The following is a 23,201-nucleotide window of genomic DNA, read 5'->3' on the forward strand; positions in this document are numbered from 1 at the left end:
GAGGACACTAATTGTTTCTCCAGATTCTCTGAACCTTTTGATGATATTATGGACCGTAGATGATGAAATCCCTAAATTCCTTGCAATTGTACGTTGGGGATCATTGTCCTTAAACTGTTCGACTATTTTCTCACGCACTTGTTTACAAAGAGGTGAACCTCCCCCCATCTTTGCTTGTGAATGACTGCACAATTCAGGGAAGCTCCTTTTATACCCAATCATGGCACCCACCTGTTCCCAATTAGTCTGTTCACATTTGGGATGTTCCAAACAGGTGTTTGATGCGCATTCCTCAACTTTCTCAGTCTTTTTTGCCACCTGTCCCAGCTTTTTTGGAACGGGTTGCAGCCATAAAATTCCAAGTTAATGATTATTTGCTAAAAACAATAGTTTATCAGTTTGAACATGAAATATCTTGTCTTTATAGTGTATTCGATTAAATATAGGTTGAACATGATTTGCAAATCATTGTGTTCTGTTTTTATTTGTTTAACACAACGTCCCAACTTCATTGGAATTGGGGTTGTAGCATTGGAGTAACTGTTTTTTTCGGTGACAGTGAACCGTTTGTTGCGGGTAATGCATTCCCGACATACCCGCAATTGGTGAAAATCTGCAATAGAGAGACCATATAAAGTTTTTCTTTTTTTTTTTTTTTTTTTAAACAGTTTTACAGCTCCAACACGCTTTAAACACACTTTTAATTTAGTCCTTAGCACCTGTTCTCGCTCTTGCTCTCACTTCTCCAAATAAGAGGCAAAGCTTGCTTGCTTCAAGCTGTTGTACCTTTCACTCTCAGTTGAATTTTATTGTACAACTCTCATACAACAAAAGATAATTAAAAATGGTGTATAAAACCACTAAAATGTTCAACCAAATAACCAATTTTATCTTCCGAAAATCTGCAAGCTTAATGCTGACATAATAGGAAAAGCCATCGTTGGGCTAACAGAAATTAGCATTACTGAATAGGAAAAGTCATCGTTGGGCTAACAGAAATTAGCATTACTGTTATGGTAATTATAAACCTTCAAACAACTGCTACCTTAACACATAACACCGAGCATACGACAATACTCACAGGCATATATTCTCTCTGCTCTGTGGGAACGACTATGACTGGAGATCAGTTGGGGACCTTCTCTGTCTTCTTGCTTAATTGCGCAGCATCTCTTCCAGTTGACCTCAGTGCTACCTGGCGCGTTGCTGACCTACGTGGTACTATACTGTAGTCGCGCAACTCTAAATTCGTACTTGCCTATATACCGTAAAGCAGGGTACCTACGCAAATATGGAATCTGATTTCATGAATTTACAGGTCCGGAAAGGTTTTGAAAATTAAAACTATTGTATGGAAAAACATTCATGTTTCCAAGACTGTTATAAGACCTATTTTTATTTTTTTTTTAATTAATAAATTACGAATTTAAAAAAAAAAAAAAACGTTTTTGGAAGGCATTTGAAAGCGCAGCTACAGTGTTTGTCTGAAAGCACACCGTATTATACCGTGGTCTTGGTGAACACTCGATTTTGATTGGCTCAGAAAATTCCATTGGTATATTTTACCAGTTGATAATGTACATCTTTCGAATGTCTCAAGTTGTTCCTGTCAAAAAAATCATTACATTGTTCTAAATTAATGTGCAGCACCCTTAGCCATTAGATTATACGAGCAAACAACCTGTCAATCAGACACATTCAGATTTTCTGATAATTAAATGTGAAGTATTTTGAGGACAGAAATTAGCTAATTTAAAACAGTGATTTAATCATTTGCTACACTTAGTTTGGTGATTACAACACCTTTGACTGGGATGTTGCTGAGGAATTGAGGAGAAAATGATGTGACTGAAGAGGCACAAAGAGTCAACTCTGTAAGATTAAAATCAACTCTCAGACATGATGGATGAAATCAATGTGAAGAAAACAACAAAATAAGCAATTAAACACAAATTTAACACTTAACTGTTGTTTTGAGTGATACCTTGCGACAGTTTTGTCGCCGTCCAGTCAGAGTACAGCGTTGCCAGCCTGATAGCTTGTATCAACCATCAAATATAAATATACAGAATATATGTGTAATTATAAAAACTGATTTCATCGTCATACCTGTGGTTATTATTCCACATTGTCAAACTCGAAAACCTATTTGCTGGAGTACTGAATAGCGTGTACATTCGCTTAGAAAGTTATGGAATTGAAATGACTCGTCATAGTCAAGCCTTCAGGCATTGCAAAGAAAAATAAATTCTTAGTCAACCTTTCTATTTTGACTGCAAAACATGTATTTACTCAAATGTCACAAATTATTTGAATTTTTATTTTACTGAGAAGTCTGGAAATGTATGGAATTTTGAAATCTCAAATGTGTCGGAATCCTGGTAAAATGCAAAAAAAACAATCGCTCAGAAATCTGCGCAATAGTGGGCATGCAAATTATGAATCCCAAGTATAGCAGAGGAACCACACCATTATTTGAAAAATTGTGCAGCTTTAGAGGTATATTTTTTCTCAAGAATATGCTCAAATTCCAGTTTGTTTGTTTTTGTGGCTGAAGGTGTATTTTCCAGAATTTTTGGTTTAATATCCTAACACAGTGTCAGAAGGCATATTTTCACAAAAACAATAATATTGGGGCTGCAGCTATTGAATATTTTAGAATTCGAGTATCCTACTAAAAATCTTACCAAAAAATCGAGTATTTGGATAAACTATATTTTTGCTTGGTTAGAGCAAGTATGGATACACAAGAAAAAAATAAATGACCAATTGATTTTCTTTTCTAGATAATTAACTGTTTTATTTCTTAAATTCACATTGAGCCGCAAACTGTATTTTCTTGTCTATAAACATTTTCAGTGAGGCAATTTAAAACATCCATCCATCCATCCATTTTCTGAGCCACTTATCCTCACTAGGAGTGCTGGAGCCTATCCCAGCTATCGACGGGCAGGAGGCGGGGTACACCCTGAACTGGTTGCCAGCCAATCGCAGGGCACATTTAAACAAACAACCATTCGCACTCACATTCACACCTAGGGGCAATTTAGAGTCCTCAATCAACCTACCACGCATGTTTTTGGGATGTGGGAGGAAACCGGAGTGCCCGGGGAAAACCCACGAAGACACGGGGAGAACATGCAAACTCCACACAGGTGAGGACGGGGATTGAACCCCGGTCTTCAGAACTGTGAGGCAGATGCTCTAACCAGTTGAACACCGTGCCACCCAATTTAAAACAAATAAAAATAAAACACAAATATAATTAGATTTCAGTTTAAACTTGGCATGTCTTGTAAGTATAAAAAACACAAGGCAATTTAAAAAGGCCTAAACAGCCTTTATTTTCTACAACTTCAGCAGCTAGCATTTTGGCATGTGACATAATAAGTAGGTTCATAACTGCATTTATGAGCACAGACCAGACTAACTAAATTAAAATGAAGACACCTCGAGAAGAAACACAAATACTACCTTCATTTAGTTTGGGCCCGTTTTACTCTAAAGTCCTCTCTGACCAACTGTGCCATGTTTCACAACCTTCTCTTAAGACGTGCCAGTACCAAATGCATAACTCGCAATAATTTTTTTCCACCTACAGGAGATAACTAAAAATGTAGCCACTTGTATACAGATCAGATGGTAGCACACTGGCCATATGTCTCACAGTTCTAAACTACTGATCTACACTGAGCAAAACTGTCCCTTCCTTGCATGACAAAGCACCCTGTAAGAAGTCACGCTATAGTCGCCCACATACTGTAGTTCTCACCATTGTAATAAACTGGCCACTCGTTCGACAGTAGTCCTAATTAACCGAAACCTTAGTCCTCTGCAGGACTAACGTTGTGCTACTAAGGTACATTAATGGTAATTTACTTCTTTTTTTTTTTTTGTCTTCCGCTGCATTCTGTGCATGTTAGGCGGAGATATTGCGAGATTGATGTGCTTGCAAGACGTGCTGTTGTAATTTGCAAGGTCTGTGAACACGTCACAGTTGTTCGTCTTTCTGCTCAGTCACTTTTGGTATTTTCTTTTTTTGTCTCTCATTTGTCTTTCATCACCGTCTTCATCTTCTTTGTTGTGTTTAACGGTTGTTTGCAAACTATAATAGTGCCTTACCCCCGTCGTCGCCATCTTCCGGCTCCTTGAATCAAATACGTGCTCTTCGCTTCCGCCTCCTTTCCTCGGATTGATGAGGATCCGCTCCGTTGAGCTTCACAATTAACTCATTCCTGCCTATGACAGGCAGCTACTGTATATACCAATATCAGGCAGTGAATCGGCTAAATAGATCACCGAGGCAGACAAAATTCCTCAATCATCGAAAAACTCATACTCGTTGCAGCCCTAAATGATAGTTATGTCTTCCTTGACTGGCGTTAAATGTTGGGTGAATTCTGAAGTTCTAGAAGAACTTTGACAGATGTACTTTGCCAAAAATGTAGATTTAATGCTGATGTTTTTACAGTTGTATGCCCAAAGATTTGGGTGAAAATCAAACTTTTGTGCAACCTTTACAGATGTCTTTGCAAAAAATTTGCTTTAAATTCCATACTTTTGTGAACCTTACAGGTGTATTTTAACTTTAATTTCAAATATTTGTTTTTTTTTAAATCTAAAATTTGGTTTAATTACAAGGATTGAGCTACTGTAAGATGTGTATTTTCCAGAAAACGTTAGGTCCAATTCCAACACTGCACATTTTTTGGTGTAGTTTCACAAAAATTATCATGATTTTAGACATCCAAATGAATTTTGGTCAAGTTAACAGTTGGGCAATGTTAGGCTTTTTTTTTTCCTCACATTTTTTTTCATATTCCAACATTTTCCGTAACTAACTTTGCATTACTTTAGAGGAATATTTCATACAAATTTGAGTTTTGCCTATATAAGAAACTGTTGTTCAAATGTTAAAATGTAAAATTTTGAGTAGCACTTTGGTCACCGTGTTAATGTTGACTTGTTCTGTTGTCATTATTAGCATTTTCCTGTATGACTTGTCATCACTAACACCCTTGTATCAGTACTAACAATACTTGTTATACGATATTATCGTAGTGATTTGAATGTTCCACCATATTTTCCTTGAATGTTTAGATTGAATTCTGTTGTTTTACCACTGAATATATGCTGTATTTGTTACCTAATTACTGTGAAATGAATGCAAATAAATAGTGCCACACATAGTAGCTTTGTTACTCACTCTGCCTTCTTCTCGGCGCAGAGTAAAAGCCTTCGAGAGGTGCGCAAAGCTGTGGGCGAGGGCAAGGTGCCAATAGGGGGCATGACCAGCCAGCTCCAGGAGCCCCTCGCCTCCACTGGGCACATCAAGCCGCCGCGCACAGGCACAATCAAACCCCAGGGGGTGAAAGTGGAAGAGGGCAAGGCGTAGTCGTGAAGATTGGACCTAAAAAAAATAGATTTAAAAAGACTGGTCATCACCACCCAGCCTACAAACACGCAAGCTCCTTACACAACGTCTGAGCCTTCCAACAAGCACCATCAACAATTCCTCCTGTTGACCCGGACACTTACCACGTCACACCACAATGTAAGACTTCTAGAGAGAGAGATATATATACTGTATATATAAATATATACATAAGACACAGCCTTTTAAAAGATCTCCACACGGTCCTCTTTAATTTATTACTTTCCCCCTCCCCCACCTGTAAATGGCTGCTTGATGGTTCATTTGTGCTCACCGTTTTTGCCAAACTATCAACTGCCTGTTAATGGACAGTCGTTTGGACACTTAAAACCAATTCAAATACAGTTGGGGCACTCCAACCCCAACCCCCCCCCCTTTTTTTTTTTTTTTTTTTGGTTTGTTGATAAAAAAAGGTTCAAGCTCGTCATCTGAAATGGGGTTTTTATATCAGTAAAAAAAAAAAAAAAAAAAAAATTGCATGTCGACGTCAAATTGCCATGAACGTGTGGCTACACGTACAGATTTGTAGATGTTATTTCTAAAAAGAAAAGAAAAAATGTTTGCTTTTACACTCTTGTCTCTGCTGTACAAAATGGTGAGATGTTTTTGTTTTGTTTCCCTCTCTTTCCCAAAAATCATGTTGCTTCCACATGAAAGTTGTCATAAATCTAATTGTCTGAAAACGTTACACGGGACACATTATTTAAAGCAGAGGTGGGCAAACTGCGAAGTGGGTCCATATTAAGGCCTGCGAGGGAATTTTTGTTACTAAAACGAAATCGTGTTCAGATAAAATGGCAGACTATAGGCAAAAGTTCCCTCTTGTTTTTCAAGAGTTTTCAGTCCACCCCCATTAAGTTCTGCCAGCTTCTATGTGGCACAAGCAATAAATGCAGCAATCAGGGTCCAATTATGATGTAATATTTCCATCACAACCGTTACAAAAGGGGAGCATTGTTGTTTTTTTGTGAAACACAGTGGAAAAAAGACTTGTAATGTTTTGAAAAAAATGTGAAAGCTTTTTTTTTTTTTTTTTTTTTTTTAATTTTGGGACACTTGCAAAAGTCATAGCTGGGTAATTCAATGAGTCTGGTTTAACTGTACTGTACCATGATACTACAAACGGATTTATCTTGGCGTGGTACAAATGTGTGTGTGAGGAGACTGATTAAACCCACATTTATTTTGAGATATCAATGCTTAAAAAAGCCAGGGTGGGAAACCTGCGGCCAGCTATGCATTCTAGAAAAAAAAAAAATTATTAAAAAAATATGAACATGTAATTAAAGGAGCCATATTTTACCAAACCAACTATCTATCCCAAGTATTTGGGATGTAAGATTGTCTCTCTGGTGCCTCAGTAAAATGAAATATTAATTAAAATCGTCCACACAATAGACTTTCTGATGTTTTTCTGCTGAGGCCTGAAATCAGGTCATTTGAATTTCTTGAGCTTATCTACGTCACTAGCGGAGATCTTCGCCTTCCCTTTCCTCTCCCGAGCCGTCGTCAAAAAAACCTAAGTGCTCTCTCAAGTGGGTCTCTACGAGGAGGCAACCAATCAGAGGAAAAGGGGTAGTCTTGATCAAATATGGACAAAGCGATACAAAACTGGGATCAAACTAAAGTAGCTGTCAGAGGAGCCTTTTCTGCACACTCGTATAACAACTCGTGTATTTTAAAATGAAATTGACACTTATACTAAGTCCATGTTAGAGAGTCACTATGGAGGTCTATATTATCAAAATATGGGACCTTTAAAAAAAGTAATCAAACATTTAAACGACAATACATTTCGTCATGAACCTAAAAGTAAAAAGAAAGTTCCCCACCCCTGCTTTAAATTCGCAGAAGGGACTTCCCATTAATGTTACTTTGTCCAATTTTTGGGAGTGTTTCTGTTTTTTTTTTCCCCCTACAAAAAGTGCCCCACGCTTTCTCACCCGTACCAAAAATGTTGGTAACCTAACTTTTTTTTTGTACTTTTAAAGACTATTTAATTTTTTTTTTTTTTTTTTGGTGTGTCAAAAGGACCAGTGCTTTCTACACAGCTGATCCCAGCGTTCTATTTATCCTACCCTATGATATGTTTTATCCTTTCCAGATTTGGTCATTACTCGCCCTTGTTTCAGGGAAAAAAAGAGCTTATTGAAAGAAAAAGTAATAAAGCAGTCGTGATTTCTTAAAATGTACCGTTGTTGACTGGATAATGTAATTTTTATTTTGTTTGAGTTCATTCAGTGTCATGGTAGACCTTGTGCTGTTTCAAAATCTTAAATTTTAATTTTGAAAAAATATATATATATAAACATAAACTTATTTATAGTATATTTAACATAACTTGAAAATGAAGGGTCGTTTTATTTTTATTTTTTTTGTTACCGTAATACCCCAAACACTCAAGAGTTTTTCGTGTGTAAGACGTCACAAGTATCAAATTACAAACATTCTTTTGGTTGTTTTAAAAAAAAAAACTTGTCAGGACGAAGACCCACTTTTATTCTGTGACTGAAAGGGGGACCTCGGAGAAGTGCATTTAGTGTAATTCCACTAAAATACGGTAAGTGGTATTTTATTATAAACCTCAGCGCGGCGTTAATAAGCTAGCTACGAGCCAATGGAAATATAACTCGGAGGTAGCATTGCCATCGCTTTGAACCGAACTATTTACGTTTTTAATTAGCCTTCTGTTGGACCAACTCCGGAACTATATGTATTAACTCTTATTTAAACCCCATGATTATTTTTGCTAAAAACTTGCAAAACATTTGGCCTCGTTATAAAACGTCGATGCTTGGTTGCTCCTTAGCCCACAACGCAAAAAACATGTTCTACATTTCGTCGTCACGATAGTTCTCCCCACCCCCCAAAATATTCCTCACACTTAAAACAAATGAAGTTTTGTAACAGCCTTTGAAAACATGGCAGTGACAGAAGATGAGTTTGCCTATGTGACCAACTCTGATAGACGAGGGCCATTTGAATGCTTACATTTAGCTAGGTAGGAAGGACAATTTATTTGGAACAGCTCATAAGAGTGCTGTTCAGCATCAATGTCACTGTGGACTGATTTAGAAGAAGCAGTGCCGAGATACACAAAGTCTTCGAAACAGTGGCGTCCAACCGAAGGCCCGTGGTGCGAGAGCATTTGATCAAACTTGTCATAGGCGTTTCCAGCCCGTTTTTGGGGTGCTCAAGCACTCTCAATCTCAGAACCACTAAAATTATATATAGATATATATATGTTTTTACTGTATGTCTTTTTTAAACAAGCTCCAAGAGTTTAACCATACTGTCCTTAGTTGACACTACAAAGTTACTGTTTGTTGTGCAAATCCGATCCTTTCCTTTGTTTTGTTTTTTGGTCTGGTGCAACATTTAAGTAACTTGACTTTTCCCAAAAAGGTTGTTTCTCTTTCAAAAAATGTCAGAATGAAATTGTTTTAAAATGTACAAATTTGTCTTGTTGTTCTTAAATACACATGTACTTAAAAGTTAAATGCAACTAAACTGCACCTGACCTAACCTAACAAATATACCTTATTGGAGTTAAAGCTATAATCTGTCATTTCTGTCGCCCCCTAGGCTGTAATTCAGTATTACAACAACAAAAAACATGGCTTTGTTATGACGTAGAATGTGATGATTCTACTTTTTTTTTCTGTTTTGAAGGACATCCAGTTCGGAAAAAAGATTGATGCTTTGGAAGAGGCAGTTGTAAAATCACTCTCATTGCTGCGTTTTGTGCATGCATTGCTCAGACGTTGCTGAACTTCATTTATTTTACGTGAGGCACCTTGTTGGGCAGCGAAACCTCAGAAAGAGGTTTTGTTCATTCACAACAATTATTGTATGATTAGTTTCTGCTTCAGAAATGCAAAACAATATGTTTAGTGAGCTTCCCCCCCCCCCCCCCCAAAAAAAAGACAAGGGGCCGCGCTAAACCCATTGATAGGTAAAATTTTCAAAGCGCTAGTAAGTGGGCCGGTTTGGGAAATGAATCAGGCATTCAGAAAATATAAATAAATCAAATGCTGAAAAATACAGCAATATTTTAGAGGAGCTGATGTGCTTAATCAGCAATGTGTCATCTCCTGTAGTAGTGGCTTGGGTGAAAAAGACTTGCAAAACATAATTACCTACTACAGGTTTTTAAAAAAATAAAAGATTTAAACTGCTGTACCATTATGCACAGTTTAAATATTGAATTCAGTAATTCTGTCACATACCACTAGAGGGATGCGTACCACTCTTTAAGAGTCACTGCTGATATACAATAATAAACAGGTTAACAGGGTGTTGCGGTGTAAGAAAGCATGGCTATGGTGGCCATGAGAGCCGACGAAAGCCTGATGATGATGCAGGAGCTGGACGACCGCCTTAAAGAGCAGATTGACAAACTGGAGCACATCCGCCTGGCTGCCGTTGAGCTCAAGGACAACTTGTCTATGGTGAGTGAGGCAGACCATATGCGTGTAGTATGGTATTAGTTGTAATATTATGTGATATATGTGATATTATTTTGTGTGCAGGGCGACAGTGATCTTTCTCAGTCGCTGAGTGATCATGTGGAGTGGTTGAATCACTTGTCAGAGCGCGTGGAGAATCTTCACATGAACACATCTGTTTTTGTTCAGGTAGATTTGACAGTTTGCAATACAAACACATACTCATATTTATTATTCCTAAAACTACTATCTCCTGTATATCAGTGGCGGGCGGTGAGTCTGGGACCTGTAGTGACCTAATCCACATCTTAATCACACCATCACGTCGCAAAAAATAATGTACAACAATACATATTCAGCTTCAACCAATCAGAGGGCTATTTAGCTGAAGCAATCGGAGGACAAGAAAAATACCAATGTGACTCAGCCTGCGTGACAGCGCAGAGTGATGGATCTAAAATCTGATTGGTTAGACCATTTCAATGGTGTGTGTGTGTTACTTGGTTGACGCCAGAACTTGCGATTCTGAAGGCCTTGGGCAGATTAGATTTCCATGGCAACACATAGAAGCTGAAATCTACATATACAGCACTGTACACGACTGTGAGCGGAACAAAGCACATGCATACATGCTATGACATGAAGACAAAAGACTTGGAAATAAATTAATATATATTATTATATATAATATATACATATCCATCCATTCATTTTCTGAGCCGCTTCTCCTCACTTGGGTCGCGGGCGTGCTGGAACCTATCCGAGCTATCATCGGGCAGGAGGCGGGGTACACCCTGAACTGGTTGCCAGCCAATACCAGGGTACATACAAACAAACAACCGTTCACAGTCACATTCACATCTACGGGCAATTTAGAGTTTTCAATTAACCTAGCATTTTGGGATGTGGGAGGAAACCGGAGTGCCCAGAGAAAACCCACGCAGGCACGGGGAGAACATGCAAACTCCACACAGGCGAGGCCTCTCTCTCTCTCTCGCTCTCTCTCACTCGCTCTCTCTCTCTCGCTCTCTCTCTCTCTCTCTCTCTCTCTCTCTCTCTCTCTCTCTCTCTCTCTCTCTCTCTCTCTCTCTCTCTCTCTCTCTCTCTCTCTCTCTCTCTCTCTCTCACACACACACACACACACACACACACTCTCTCACTCACACTCTCTCACTGATGGTGTAGTGGTACACTCGCCTGACTTTGGTACAGGCAGCGTGGGTTCAGTTCCCACTCAGTGATGATGTGAATGTGAGTGCGAATGGTTGTCCAGCCAATCGCAGGGCACATAGAAACAAACAATCATTCGCACTCACATTCACACCTATGGGCAATTTAGAGTCCTCAATCAACTATACGTCGTAAAATGCGCACTGCAGAGTTGGCTGGTGGTGTTGATGTTCAGCTCGCCATCTGCGTGTGTCTTTAAAAAGTCAATCCATCGGTTTTTTATTTCCTAATTTTTGGGAGCTTAAAAAAAACACCACCGAGCTGTTTAGTAAATTGAGGCATCTGGCGAAGACACCTTTTCGGGGTGGAGCCATCGTTAACTTGCTAACTGCACACTGGAGTGGTAAACGGGCACAGCTAACTCACAACTGAGCAGCATAGCCAAACAAAACGTCACTCATCGCAGGGCTGTGTTTTAGCCCCACCCACAAAATCGGGAAAATTGAAACGGTGAAAAATATGTTATAGCTTAACAATTCAGCACTATATTGTTATGTCTTTACATATGTTTTGAGCACTTCAAACATATTTACTGTATTTAGAAACAAAACGGATATCTGCTGAGAGTGTCTTTATCAAACAGACTAGCTGGTAAAGTGACTAACCAACCTACTGACAGAGTGACGTCAATCAAAACATAACCTCTGGTCTTTTAAAATGTGTACTTCGCAGAGGTAACAATAAGGGCATACAGAACAAGCCTGACCGTGCAACAGTGAAGCGTCTCATCCATTAATGGAGGTTTCTTTGTCAGATGAATCCGAAGCCTCGGGCTTGGTCCGGAAGGCAGGCCTCCAAACCCGGCTACCGCTGGGGGCGCGCTCACCTGGCCGACGACGCGCAGTCCGAGATGTGCCGGTCGCCAATATGCACTCGAAGGAACAGCGACGCCGCCTCCGAGATGTCTTGTAAGTGGTGACCTCCAACAAGAAGGAAAAACATGACGTCTACGTGTGGAACTAGCTCACCGCATCGCCTCTCATTCAAATGATTTACATTTCATGCATGACTTTACATTTCTGTTTGTGTAAACATAAGTATTTGTTCTCCTTGTGTTACTCCTTCAAAAGTTGTATAGTCAGTAAATGTGACTTTTAAGTTACAAAATAGGTGGCATGGTGGACAACTGGTTAGAGCGTCTGCCTCACAGTTCAGAAGACCGGGGTTCAATCCCCGGCCCAGCCTGTGTGGAGTTTGCATGTTCTCCCCGTGCTTCCGTGGGTTTTCTCCGGGCACTCCGGTTTCCTCCCGGATCCCAAAAACGTGCATGGTAGGTTAATTAAAGACTCTAAATTGCCCGTAGGTGTGAATGTGAGTGCGAATGGTTGTTTGTTTATATGTGCCCTGCCATTGGCTGGCAACCAATTCGGGGTATGCCCCGCCTCCTACCCGAAGATAGCTGCGATCCTTGTGAGGATAAGCGGCTCAGAAAAAGGATGGATGGAAGTTAGAAAATAGCAGATTCAAGATTTAGGACAGTCACAAAACATTATGTTCAGCTCACTACAACAATGACAGCAATACCATTAATATCCATCCATCTCTCCATTTTCTGAACCGCTTATTCCCACTGTTGTTGCGGGTGTGCTGGCGCCTAGGCCAACTGACTTTGGGCGAGAGACATGGTACACCCTGAACTGGTTGTCAATCCAATTAATAACCCCCAACAAACCCCACCCAATCATTCTCTGCTCTGCTGGTCCTCCAGTTTTAATGCATCATACACCCTTCTGTGGGGCGTCCCAGCACGCTTGGCCTGCATGTCCTCACCTGGTGTATCCCCCACCCTCGCTCCCCATCCACAAATAAGACCACGATTTGACTGTTGTAATCTTACTTGTGTTCAAATATGTAGACTGTCTCCCTATTGTTCTGCTGTGGTTCTCACCCCTATTCCCCTTGTCCAGTCTGTCCCCTAATATCCGTTTCTATTCGGCTGCTTTTTCAAAAACAACAGAATAATTTAAAAAATTAAAAAATAAGCAGAGGGAATATTTTAAACTCTCCTGTTGCAAAGCAAAACTGTTGCAGCACAAAGGCATACAGATCCACCATTCTGCAAGGCCATGCAGCTGAATAAAACAGATTTAAAAAAAAAACCATTAATAAATATAAAAAAATAATTAATACAATAAAAATACAAGACCAAGTATAAAGCATTCTGTCTTTATAAAGATAATTGTTCCCACTTGATATGGCCAGTAAAGGATTTATTACATTGTAGTGACACTTATTTTCCTTGTACTTTTTCATTTTTATTCAGAAGAAAATGCCTTACCATTTTCATAATTTTGTATAATCTTTTTGGAATTTTTCAATTATTTTTATAACTTTTTAAATGTGATTTTTAAAACCAAGTACAAATATGTTTTTATACATATTAAAAAATAAATGTTACAACTTTTTGATAATTGTTTTGTTTTCTTTATATATATATATATATATACATATATATATATATATATATATATATTTTACAAATGATTGCATTGGCATTTTTATATACATTTGAATACTGCAATGCCTTTTTTATTTATTAAAAAAATAAAACAATAATAATCATCATCAATATCATAATAATCAATGCAGCCCTATGGGGGCTACAAGCCAGTGCAAACTGGAGGCCGGTCCCAAGCCCGGATAAATGCAGAGGGTTGCGTCAGGAAGGGCAGTCGGCTTGAAATTTTGCCCAAAAAATAGGAGCGTTCATCCAAAGAATTCCATACAAGATCAGTCGTGGCTCGGGTTAACAACGTCAGCTTCAGCTACTGTGGGTTGAAGACAAAAAAAGAGGTGGAAAGCGAGTTCTTAGGCAAAAAGAGAAGAGGACATTAGGAGGAAGGTTGATATATTGATGTGTCCAGTAGAGCAGGTGGAAAGGCATTAAGGCTAGGCAAGTTTAGGGGCAGGGTTCTAATTATTTTACCATGATGTAGATGTAAGCCCACAAGCTAGCTAAAATGTATAATGAAACCAAAAAAAGAAAAACAAACAACTTCTTTGGAAAGGGGAAAAGGCCAAAGGATGAGACAGAAAACATAGAGCCTCCAACTTTCAAGAAAGAGAAAGCTGTGCTGTATCTGAGAGCCAATATCCGCAGTCCCACTGCAAATACAGGTTTATGGCTACAGTTGATTCTCACACGCCAAGCCTGCTCTACGTGATGTGTGGTGCCAAAACTGCCCAAAAAACACTGAATACCTTGCTTCCATTTCCAACATCCTATCTTTGTGAAGCAGGATTTTTCAGCAATGGCGGCCTAAGTCACTCACTTCAGGTGTCATTGTCTCCCATTACACCAAGAAAAAATAATAAAAATGTACCGGCATTACCACATAACTAGCAAACCTTTATTGCGCAGTGACTTTTTTTTTTTTTTGTCAATGTCTATGTCTCAAAACTGTTCTCTGTCAATCTGTTGTCATACTCGAGCGGCTCCAATTACCGGAGACAAATTCCTTGTGTGTTTTTTGGACATAATTGGCAAATAAAGATGATTCTGATTCTGAAGATGGTACCAGCTGGTTGAAGATTAGCACAGGGCTCCCACTAATTACAATCACTCATCCAGCGCAACTGTGAGTAGTGTTTTCAATCATTTTCTATCATTTGTTTCTATGCTAGTCCGTCAAAATATCGCTTTATGTAAAATTGGTCGGTGTCGCAAAAGGTTTGGGCAACAGTGCTGTACCACTGATGTACAGTTATTGCATTAGTTTACAGCAGTTTTGTAATGTAACACATTACAAATACTCTGTTACTGTGCTTTAGTAGAGTTTTCACATATCTTTACATTGCTTCATCATGTATTTTTCTGGCAACTCACTTTTACTCCACCACATTTCTTAAATAAAATGTATAATTTTACTCCAGAACGTTTCCGACCAACTTCGTTATTGGACAAAACAATCTGAAGAAATTGTTCATCGAAGTAATTGGTGAACCGTGGAGAAAAATAATCTAACAATAGTTCTTCATGTACTGAATGGTAGGGGTAGCATAGAGGGAGGTCATGAAAAGAAGATGCAGGTAATCAGGTCTTTATATGGGTAGTGTCGCCAGGCTAATTTAGCTTGTTCGCCACCACGCAGATCTCTATGCTTCACCACTGAACTAAACTTAATAATAACAAAAAGTAAATAAAAACATAATCAAAATTCTAGCCACTCACTTTTTGTGTACTTTTAATTTCAGTTCTAAAGCTTTAGTATGTTTAGCATACAAAATTACCGTTGATACATAAATACAGCAAATGTCAGATGCTAATTCGAATTTTACTCAAGATATATTATACAAGATTACTTTAAGTTCTGCCAAAGTTTTTTTTACTGTTAACATACTATAGTTGTATTTTTACCCATTCTAATACTTTATACAAGGCTGGTTTACGGATGGACTTGCCACATCCAATATGGCAGAAGCACTGACGTGTCTGCAAGTATCCTGGCTATGCTTGACGTCATGTTGTTCGTCTGGTCATGTCAATAAAGCTTTATTAAGAACGCGTGGTGCGGGATAGTTGTAGAAGGAGAAGACGACGACGACGTGTGCGTGTGGACACAAATAGCACCGAAAAGTCGAAATTTTCCAAGTAATTTTCATATTTTGAGCCTTAATATTACACGTGGCGAAGAAAATGGCCGAAAGCGACTGGGACACGGTGACTGTTTTGAGGAAGAAGGGGCCGACCGGTGCTCAGGCCAAGTCCAAGCAGGTATCGCCTCATTTCCACTCTTGTTTTGGGGGGTATTTTAGGTCAAGCATTCACATCGACCCTATAAAATCATGTACAAAGTCCATAAAATCAACCTAGGTCATCCGTAACAATGTTGTCAATCGCGAGGCTAGCAATGCTAGTGCTTCGTCGGATGTCACAATCATAACAAATAGTCTTATGAATCGGTTGGAAATAATCGACAGTTTTGATTGTGTGAAGTGTGAGTGTAATAATAATCATAATAATAATTGGACATGAAAGGTGGGCCAGTCCAACTTGGTACGCCGCTTTTGAAGCTTGGCGACATTTGCTAACAAACGCAGACGAGAAAGTTCCATAGAAGCCCACAGGAACTAGCATGGCAAAAAAAAACATCATGCTCGATGACTTTTTTCCACGTTTTCTCATTCATTTTACTTGTATTTAATGAATATACGAATGGCAGAAAGGAGTTTGGTGTTTCTGTATGGAGAAGATAGCGCCTGAAAGTCTTGTTCGTGAGTTTAATACCGGATTTAAGCTAGTTAGCAATAGCCACCACTGCTTGTCCAAATGTGGCCTGCGATTGGCTGGCGACCAGTTGAGGGTGTGCCCCGCCTCTCGCCCGAAGACAGCTGGGAAAGGTTCCAGCACGCCCGCGACCCTAGTGAGGAGAAGCCGTATGGAAATGCATGGATGGATCGTCCTTTAAGTATTCTTGTTCTATATCCAGGGGCTTATTTAGTGATGTGGGAGCTCAAGGCAACCCCCGTCAGCCGTGGACTGCAAATATTTAGAATATTAATGCTGAATTGTTTGTTGAAAAAGTGTGAATTTTGGAACGTTTTCCTTATTCCTGAGCTAGATCAAGATCCCGTTTGATCATTCTTATCTAAGAATTGAATCATTTTAAGGATGATGAGATTGATAAGAACGTTATCAACATTATTGCATTGGATATACTATTACTATACTATTTACTATTTTGACCATTTGAATACTCACCTCTTCAGCCTCTTCAGCTTCACTTAATCTCTACTGCATCCATCATCCTCAGCTGGCACTGACAGTGGTACTACTCGTCTGGTTTATGCCGTTGTCAGTGAGGCACATTTGGTGTCACTGTGAAGAAGGTTGAAACCTTTGGTAGTTTTTAAAAAGCTGCTGGTTTCCTCTCACCTGCTCTTCCCCGCACCACTGTCATTACTCAAAATAAGTTTATTTCGCTACCCTCTTCTTGAAACAAGTCTGCTCATGCTCTGTATAATGGAATAGTCCATTGCACGAGAAGGGAGGGGGGACACTAGGAGGGTTCATAATGAGGTTAAGTGTTGATGTGTTTTTAAGCACTCCATTTCAGACTAAAACAATAATTATGCCTTTAAAGCGAAGACAACTTTATTACCAGGTTTTCAAGAGATTTTTGGAGGCCCTTGGACATGTAGGCAGCTGTCTGTATTTGTCCAATGGTTAATGCGCCCTTGTCTGTTTTGGTATTTTTTCATCAAAAGTTATGACTTCGTGGATTACTTGAACACTGTTAAAACCTGGCCATAGTTTGCTGTGTTTTTATAAAAAAAAAAAAGCAATTTCAAGTACAATGGCAATTATCCGGATTTTCGCTATTCGCGGTCACGGCCGGTCCATATCCCCCGCGACTGGCGAGGATCCACTGTACAATGATATGCAAATTCTCTTCAACCTATATTTAGTTGAATATACTACAAAGACAACTTATTTAATGTTCAAATTGATGAATGTTTTTTGTTTTGTTTTTTTGTTTGTCCCCCCCCCCAACAATTCTCCCATTTTGAGTTTGATGCCTGCAAAACGTTCCCCAAAAATTTGGGACAGGGGAAACAGAAGACTGGGAAAGTTGAAGAATTCTCAAAAAACACCTGTTTGGAACATTCCACAGGTGAACAGGTTATTTGGAAACAGGTGAGTGTCATGATTGGGTATAAAAAGAGCTTCCCCGAAAGGCTCAGTTGTTCACAAGCAAGGATGGGGCAAGGTTCACGACTTGGTGAGCAACTGAGCAAATAGTCCAACAGTTAAGAACATTTCTCACCATACAATTGCAAGGATTAATAGTATAAAATCATTCAGAGAATCTGGTGAAATCGCTGCATGTAAGCTGCAAGGCCAAAAACCAACATTGAATGTCCGTGACCTTCGATCCCTCTGGTGGCACTGCATTAAAAACTGGCATCATTGTGTGAAGGCTATTGCCACGTGGGCTCAGGAACACTTTAGAAAACCTTTTTCATTTGACAGAGTTTGTCGCTTCATCTGTGACTTTGAACAGATGATGTAACACATCTTTTTTGGAACGTGTTGCAGGCATCAATTTCGAAACAACCGAATATTAGCAAAAAAACATAGTTTATCAGTTTGAACATTAAATGCCATGTCTTTGTAATGTATTCAAGTGAATAAACGTTGAAGAGTATTTGCAAATCATTGTATTCTGTTTTTATTTACATTTAACACACCCTCCCAACTTCATTGGAATTGGGGTTTGAAAGTCTCCTTACTATTTTTAAAGAAGTGGACTGAATAGTTTTACATCATTTTGTATTACTTTTTTCATTTTATTCCTGTTTTTTTCTGTCCATCCATCCATTTACTGAGCCGCTTATCCTCACAAGGGTCGCGGGCGTGCTGGAGCCTATCCCAGCTATCATCGGGTAGGAGGCGGGGTACCCTGAACTGGTTGCCAGCCAATCGCAGGCTATTTTCTATTGACTTGAATTACTGTTTTGTATTTTTTTTGTATAAATGAATACTATCCTATGTTATTTGCTATCAACAAAGTTACAATTCTGTAATAATTGTACTATTTAAAACATCACATTACTTTTTTGTGTGACTGTAAAGTTATGGTATTACCATTTTCAAGTACATGTGGAAAAAATAAGCAATATAAATATGTTTTTATCACCATTTTAATACAATTCTAAAATTACTCATTAATGTTGATTATTTTTATTTCAATTTGTAATCTATTTATTGCATTGAAAAAAATCATTTAAATTGTTTTTTGTACATCTGTATTTATTTGTCCTGCTTGGATAATGATTACTTATCAAGGTGTGTATTGAGTCTAAAGGACGTTTTGACTCATTGAACATGACATAATCATGAAAAAAAAAAAAAAATAGAACTCCAATGTGTTGCTGTATTTTCTGATCGTCAACCCCCCCACCCCAACCCGAAGGCGATCACCTCAGCTCAGAGACGAGGGGAGGACGTGGAGACCACCAAGAAATGTAACTGAACTTGCACATGAAAATAGCGTGATCTTAAGGCGTTGCCATGGTAACCGTAGCCATCGTTTGCTCTGACTCAAAGGGGCTGCGGGGCAGAACAAACAACACCTGGTCAGCAAGAACACAGCCAAATTGGACCGCGAGACTGAGGAGCTGCACCACGACCGGGTCTCCTTGGAGGTGGGAAAGGTCATCCAGAAGGGTCGCCAGGAGAACGGACTCACCCAAAAGGACCTCGCCACTGTGAGGATGCAACGTAACGCATATACGGCGCCATACAGTAGCTTCAATTGGTAACAAGAACACGTTTGTGTGCGTTTGTCCCTGAAGAAAATCAACGAGAAGCCGCAAGTCATCGCCGACTACGAGTGCGGGAAAGCCATCCCCAGCAACCAGGTCATGGGCAAGATCGAGAGAGCCATCGGTAACAACCGCTCGTCTTTGCCAAGGGCCGCCGTTTCAAAAAGGCCCATCACTAGTTTCAGCATGTTCATGAATTTTTACCAAATCAGATAGAGAGCGAAAATACAGCAGACAGATTATTCATCCACAAGAATGACTAAAAATACACACATACTAAAAATAGTATTTTGTTTAACATAAAAATGATACAAAATACAAATGATTTATGTCATTTTATCATTTTTCAATTTTCTTCAGTTTTTAATCATTTATATTAAACAGTTGCATTTTGTATTTGTACTGTATGGATATTGGTATTGTATTTTAAAATGATATATACACACACACAGCAGCTGAAATACGTATTTAACACGTTACAATTTTTTTCACAAAATATACTTGTAAAGGTGCTATTGAACAGAAAATTTCACCCGATGTTGGGAACAACCCAAAATCTATGGAAAGAACTGAAACTCAAGGTCCAGAAATACCATACCAGTTGGCGTGTTCAATACTTTCTCTGTGTCATTTCACATTATAACACAACTTAATTTCTGATCTTATTTGCTCTACTTTCTTTGTATATATGGATTACTTGGGTTGTTCCCAACATCTGGTGAAATTGTCAGGTCAATAGCACTTGGAAATATATTTTGAGAAAAATTGTGACACCTTAAATACTTATTTCAGCTGCTGTATATATAGTGGGTGTGGGTACGGAAAGTATTCAGACCCCCTTAAAATTTTCACTCTGTTATATTGCAGCCATTTGCTAAAATCATTTAAATTCATTTTTCCCCTCCTGTACACACAGCACCCCGTATTGACAGAAAAAACCCGAATTGTTGAATTTTTTTCATATTAAAAAAGATAAACTGAAATATCACACATCCATAAGTATTCCGACCCTTTGTTGTGACACTCGTATACAGTGGGTACGGAAAGTTTTCAGACCCCCTTAAATTTTTCACTTTTTGTGTTATAGTGCAGCCATTTGTTAGTCATTAAAGTTCATTTTGTTTCCTCAATGTACACACAGCACCCCATATTGACAGAAAAAAAACTTAATTGTTGAAATTTTTGCAGATTTATCAAAGAAAAACTGAAATATCACACAGCCATGAGTATTCAGACTTTGCTGTGACACTCATATATTTAACTTGGGTGCTGTCCATTTCTTCTGATCATCCTGAAAATGGTTCTACACCTTCATTGGAGTCCAGCCGGGTTTGATTATACTGATTGGACTTGATTAGGAAAGCCACTCCCCTGTCTATATAAGACCTTACGGCTCACAGTGCATGTCAGAGCAAATGAGAATCATGAGGTCAAAGGAACTGCCTGAAGAGCTCAGAGACAGAATTGTGGCAAGGCAGGGATCTGGGCATGGTTACAAAAACATTTCTGCTGCACTTAAGGTTCCTAAGAGCACAGTGGCCTCCATAATCCTGAAATGGAAGACGTTTAGGACAATCAGAACCCTTCCGAGAACTGGCCGTGCGGCCAAACTGAACGATCAGAATCAGAATCCTCTTTATTTGCCAAGTATGTCCAAAAACACACAAGGAATTTGTCTCCGGTAATTGGAGCCGCTCTAGTACGACAACAGACCGTCAATTGACAGAGAACACTTTGGAGACATAAAGACATTGAGAAAAACAGTCACTGAGCAAGAAATGGTTGCTAGTTATCTGGTAATGCCGGTAATTTATTTTATTTTATTATAAAAAATATTTTGTCCTCTAGCACTTAAGAGCAGTTCGAATGACTAATATTACAATAGTCCGGTGCAATGACCATTGTGCAAAGGGCGCCGAGACTTCACGCGAGAAGTACGATAGTCTGGGACAATGTTGATTGTGCAAATGTTGCAGATACTCCTCAGTCAGTGTGCAAATGGAGCAGATGCTACTCTGGCATGAGTGGCCAGTATTGGTCAACAACAGATATGCAAATAGTGCAGTGTGGCGAGACTACTACTGCGAGTGCACACGTAATATGTAATTGGCCTGACAGAAATGTGACAACAAACTCGAGACGAAAAGAACAAGAATTGCCAGCATGTTGGAATGGAATTGTAGGTTAGGTGTTTAAGAAGTTGATTGCAAGAAGGAAGGAGCTGTTGGAATGTCTGCTAGTTCTAGTTTGCATTGATCGGTTGCGCCTACCTGAGGGAAGTAGCTGCAATTGCTGGTGACTGGGATGTGGAGGGTCCAAGAGCATTTTGCACGCTCTTGTCTTAGTTCTGGCAGCGTGCAAGTCCTCAAGGTTCGGTAGGGGGGTACCGACAATCCTTTCAGCAGTTTTGTTTGTCCGTTGCAGTCGGAGTTTGGAAGAGAAGAGCCTTGGTGAGAGAGGTAAAGAAGAACCCAAAGATCACTGTGGCTAAGCTCCAGTGATGCAGTCGGAGATGGCAGAAAGTTCTAGAAATTCAACCATCAGTGCAGCCCTCCACCAGTCGGGGCTTTGTGGCAGAGTGGCCCGACGGAAGCCTCTCCTCAGTGCAAGACACACGAAAGCCCGCATGGAGTTTGCTAAAGAACACCTGAAGGTGTCCGAGCTGGTGAGAAAAAGATTCTCTGGTCTGATGAGACCAAGAGAGAACTTTTTGGCATTAATTCTAAGTGGCATGTGTGGAGAAAACCAGGCACTGCTCATCACCTGTCCACTACAGTCCCAACAATGAAGCATGGTGGTGGCAGCATCATGCTGTGGGGGTGTTTTTCAGTCAATATGGGGTGCTGTGTGTACATTGAGGAAAAAGAGGAACTTAAATGAATTTAGCAAATGGCTGCAATATAAAAAGAGTGAAACATTTAAGGGAGTCTGAAACCTTTCCGTAACCACTGTGTATGTATATGTTTGTGTGTGTGTGTGTGTTTACATACACACACGGTACGGTCAGTTTAGTTTTTAATTAATGTAAATTTGAATATATAAATACACTTAAAGTAGTATTTTGTTGGTAGTGTTGCGTGAGGTGTGCTATTTGTATGATTTGCGGGACAGGCATGAAGCTGCGCGGGAAGGACATTGGTCAACCCCTGGAGCCAAAATCCAAGACAAAATGAAGACAAAGCCTCGAAGTCAGCCGCCCCATCCCCCCCCCTCCCCAACCCTCCCCTTCACCTTCCCTCACTGCCCTCCCTGCCCTTTTTCCTCCTCCTCCCCGGGCTGACGAGTCCAGCGTTCTCACCCGAGGACCTGCCTGGACACTGCATTGCAAGCTGCACACGGGACAAAACCAGATCAGACGAGATGTCACACAACGTGTGAGAGCTTTTGCTTTTTGGTTCTTTTGCTTCCACCCTCTCCGGCTTGAAGATGATGATGATACTCTTGGTCGCCATCCTTGGGGCGAGCATTCTAACGGCCAAAAGTGCTCAACCGTTGCATTTTTTTCACTCACTCAGCGACAGTTTACGTGGATGTCATTTAACAGTTGAAGCCTTTCTGATGCTATGATTTTTCTTTGCAAATAAAGTTTGACAACACTCCTAAGTTGTCTTCTTTTTATGTCAATCTATTCAATAGCACTGTGCTTTCATGTCGAAATGAACCACTGCCCAATGAAAATTGTGTACTTTATCTCCATACTCATTTCCATGATTTTTTTTTTTTTTACTCTATTTTGTACAAAAAGCTCTGTTAGTTTTAATATTTTTAAGTTGTGAAATTGCGAGACAATGGGTATTTTATGAGTAGTTGATTTTCATTTA

The 23,201-nt window shown here is 39.4% G+C and overlaps 2 protein-coding genes across 10 annotated transcripts in view; both read left to right on the forward strand.

Annotated features, from left to right (window-relative positions):
• The window catches only part of prrc2b (proline-rich coiled-coil 2B), a 47,778-nt gene extending 40,156 nt beyond the window's left edge, over positions 1–7,622 (forward strand). For 7 of the 9 annotated variants that reach the window (XM_061699234.1, XM_061699232.1, XM_061699236.1 and 4 more), the window contains one exon: positions 5,228–7,622. In XM_061699234.1, the coding sequence (XP_061555218.1) occupies positions 5,228–5,395 (168 nt within the window). In that variant the 3' untranslated portion in view covers positions 5,396–7,622. Of the gene's footprint in view, positions 1–3,923; positions 3,979–5,227 lie in introns of all 9 variants that reach the window. The other 2 variants (XM_061699238.1, XM_061699239.1) reach the window with 2 other exon arrangements.
• Positions 7,623–15,611: 7,989 nt separating this feature from the next.
• Positions 15,612–22,979, forward strand: edf1 (endothelial differentiation-related factor 1). The gene is made up of 5 exons (XM_061699126.1): positions 15,612–15,826; positions 19,029–19,080; positions 19,163–19,323; positions 19,411–19,504; positions 22,492–22,979. The coding sequence occupies exons 1-5, from the start codon at positions 15,749–15,751 to the stop codon at positions 22,551–22,553; spliced, it is 447 nt and encodes a 148-aa protein (XP_061555110.1). The 5' UTR covers positions 15,612–15,748; the 3' UTR covers positions 22,554–22,979.
• The last annotated feature ends 222 nt before the right edge of the window (positions 22,980–23,201 follow it).

Source organism: Phycodurus eques, chromosome 15 (genome assembly GCF_024500275.1).
Source record: "Phycodurus eques isolate BA_2022a chromosome 15, UOR_Pequ_1.1, whole genome shotgun sequence".
NCBI lineage: Eukaryota > Metazoa > Chordata > Actinopteri > Syngnathiformes > Syngnathidae > Phycodurus > Phycodurus eques.

What these genes read in the sequence shown, in the direction of transcription:
- edf1 (XM_061699126.1), top strand. Translation starts at nt 15,749, where the DNA reads ATGGCCGAAAGCGACTGGGACACGGTGACTGTTTTGAGGAAGAAGGGG. An exon ending in CGTGGAGACCACCAAGAAAT is followed by an intron (nt 19,081 to 19,162) that starts GTAACTGAACTT and finishes TCTGACTCAAAG; the next exon opens with GGGCTGCGGGGCAGAACAAA. An exon ending in CAAGATCGAGAGAGCCATCG is followed by an intron (nt 19,505 to 22,491) that starts GTAACAACCGCT and finishes TTTGCGGGACAG; the next exon opens with GCATGAAGCTGCGCGGGAAG.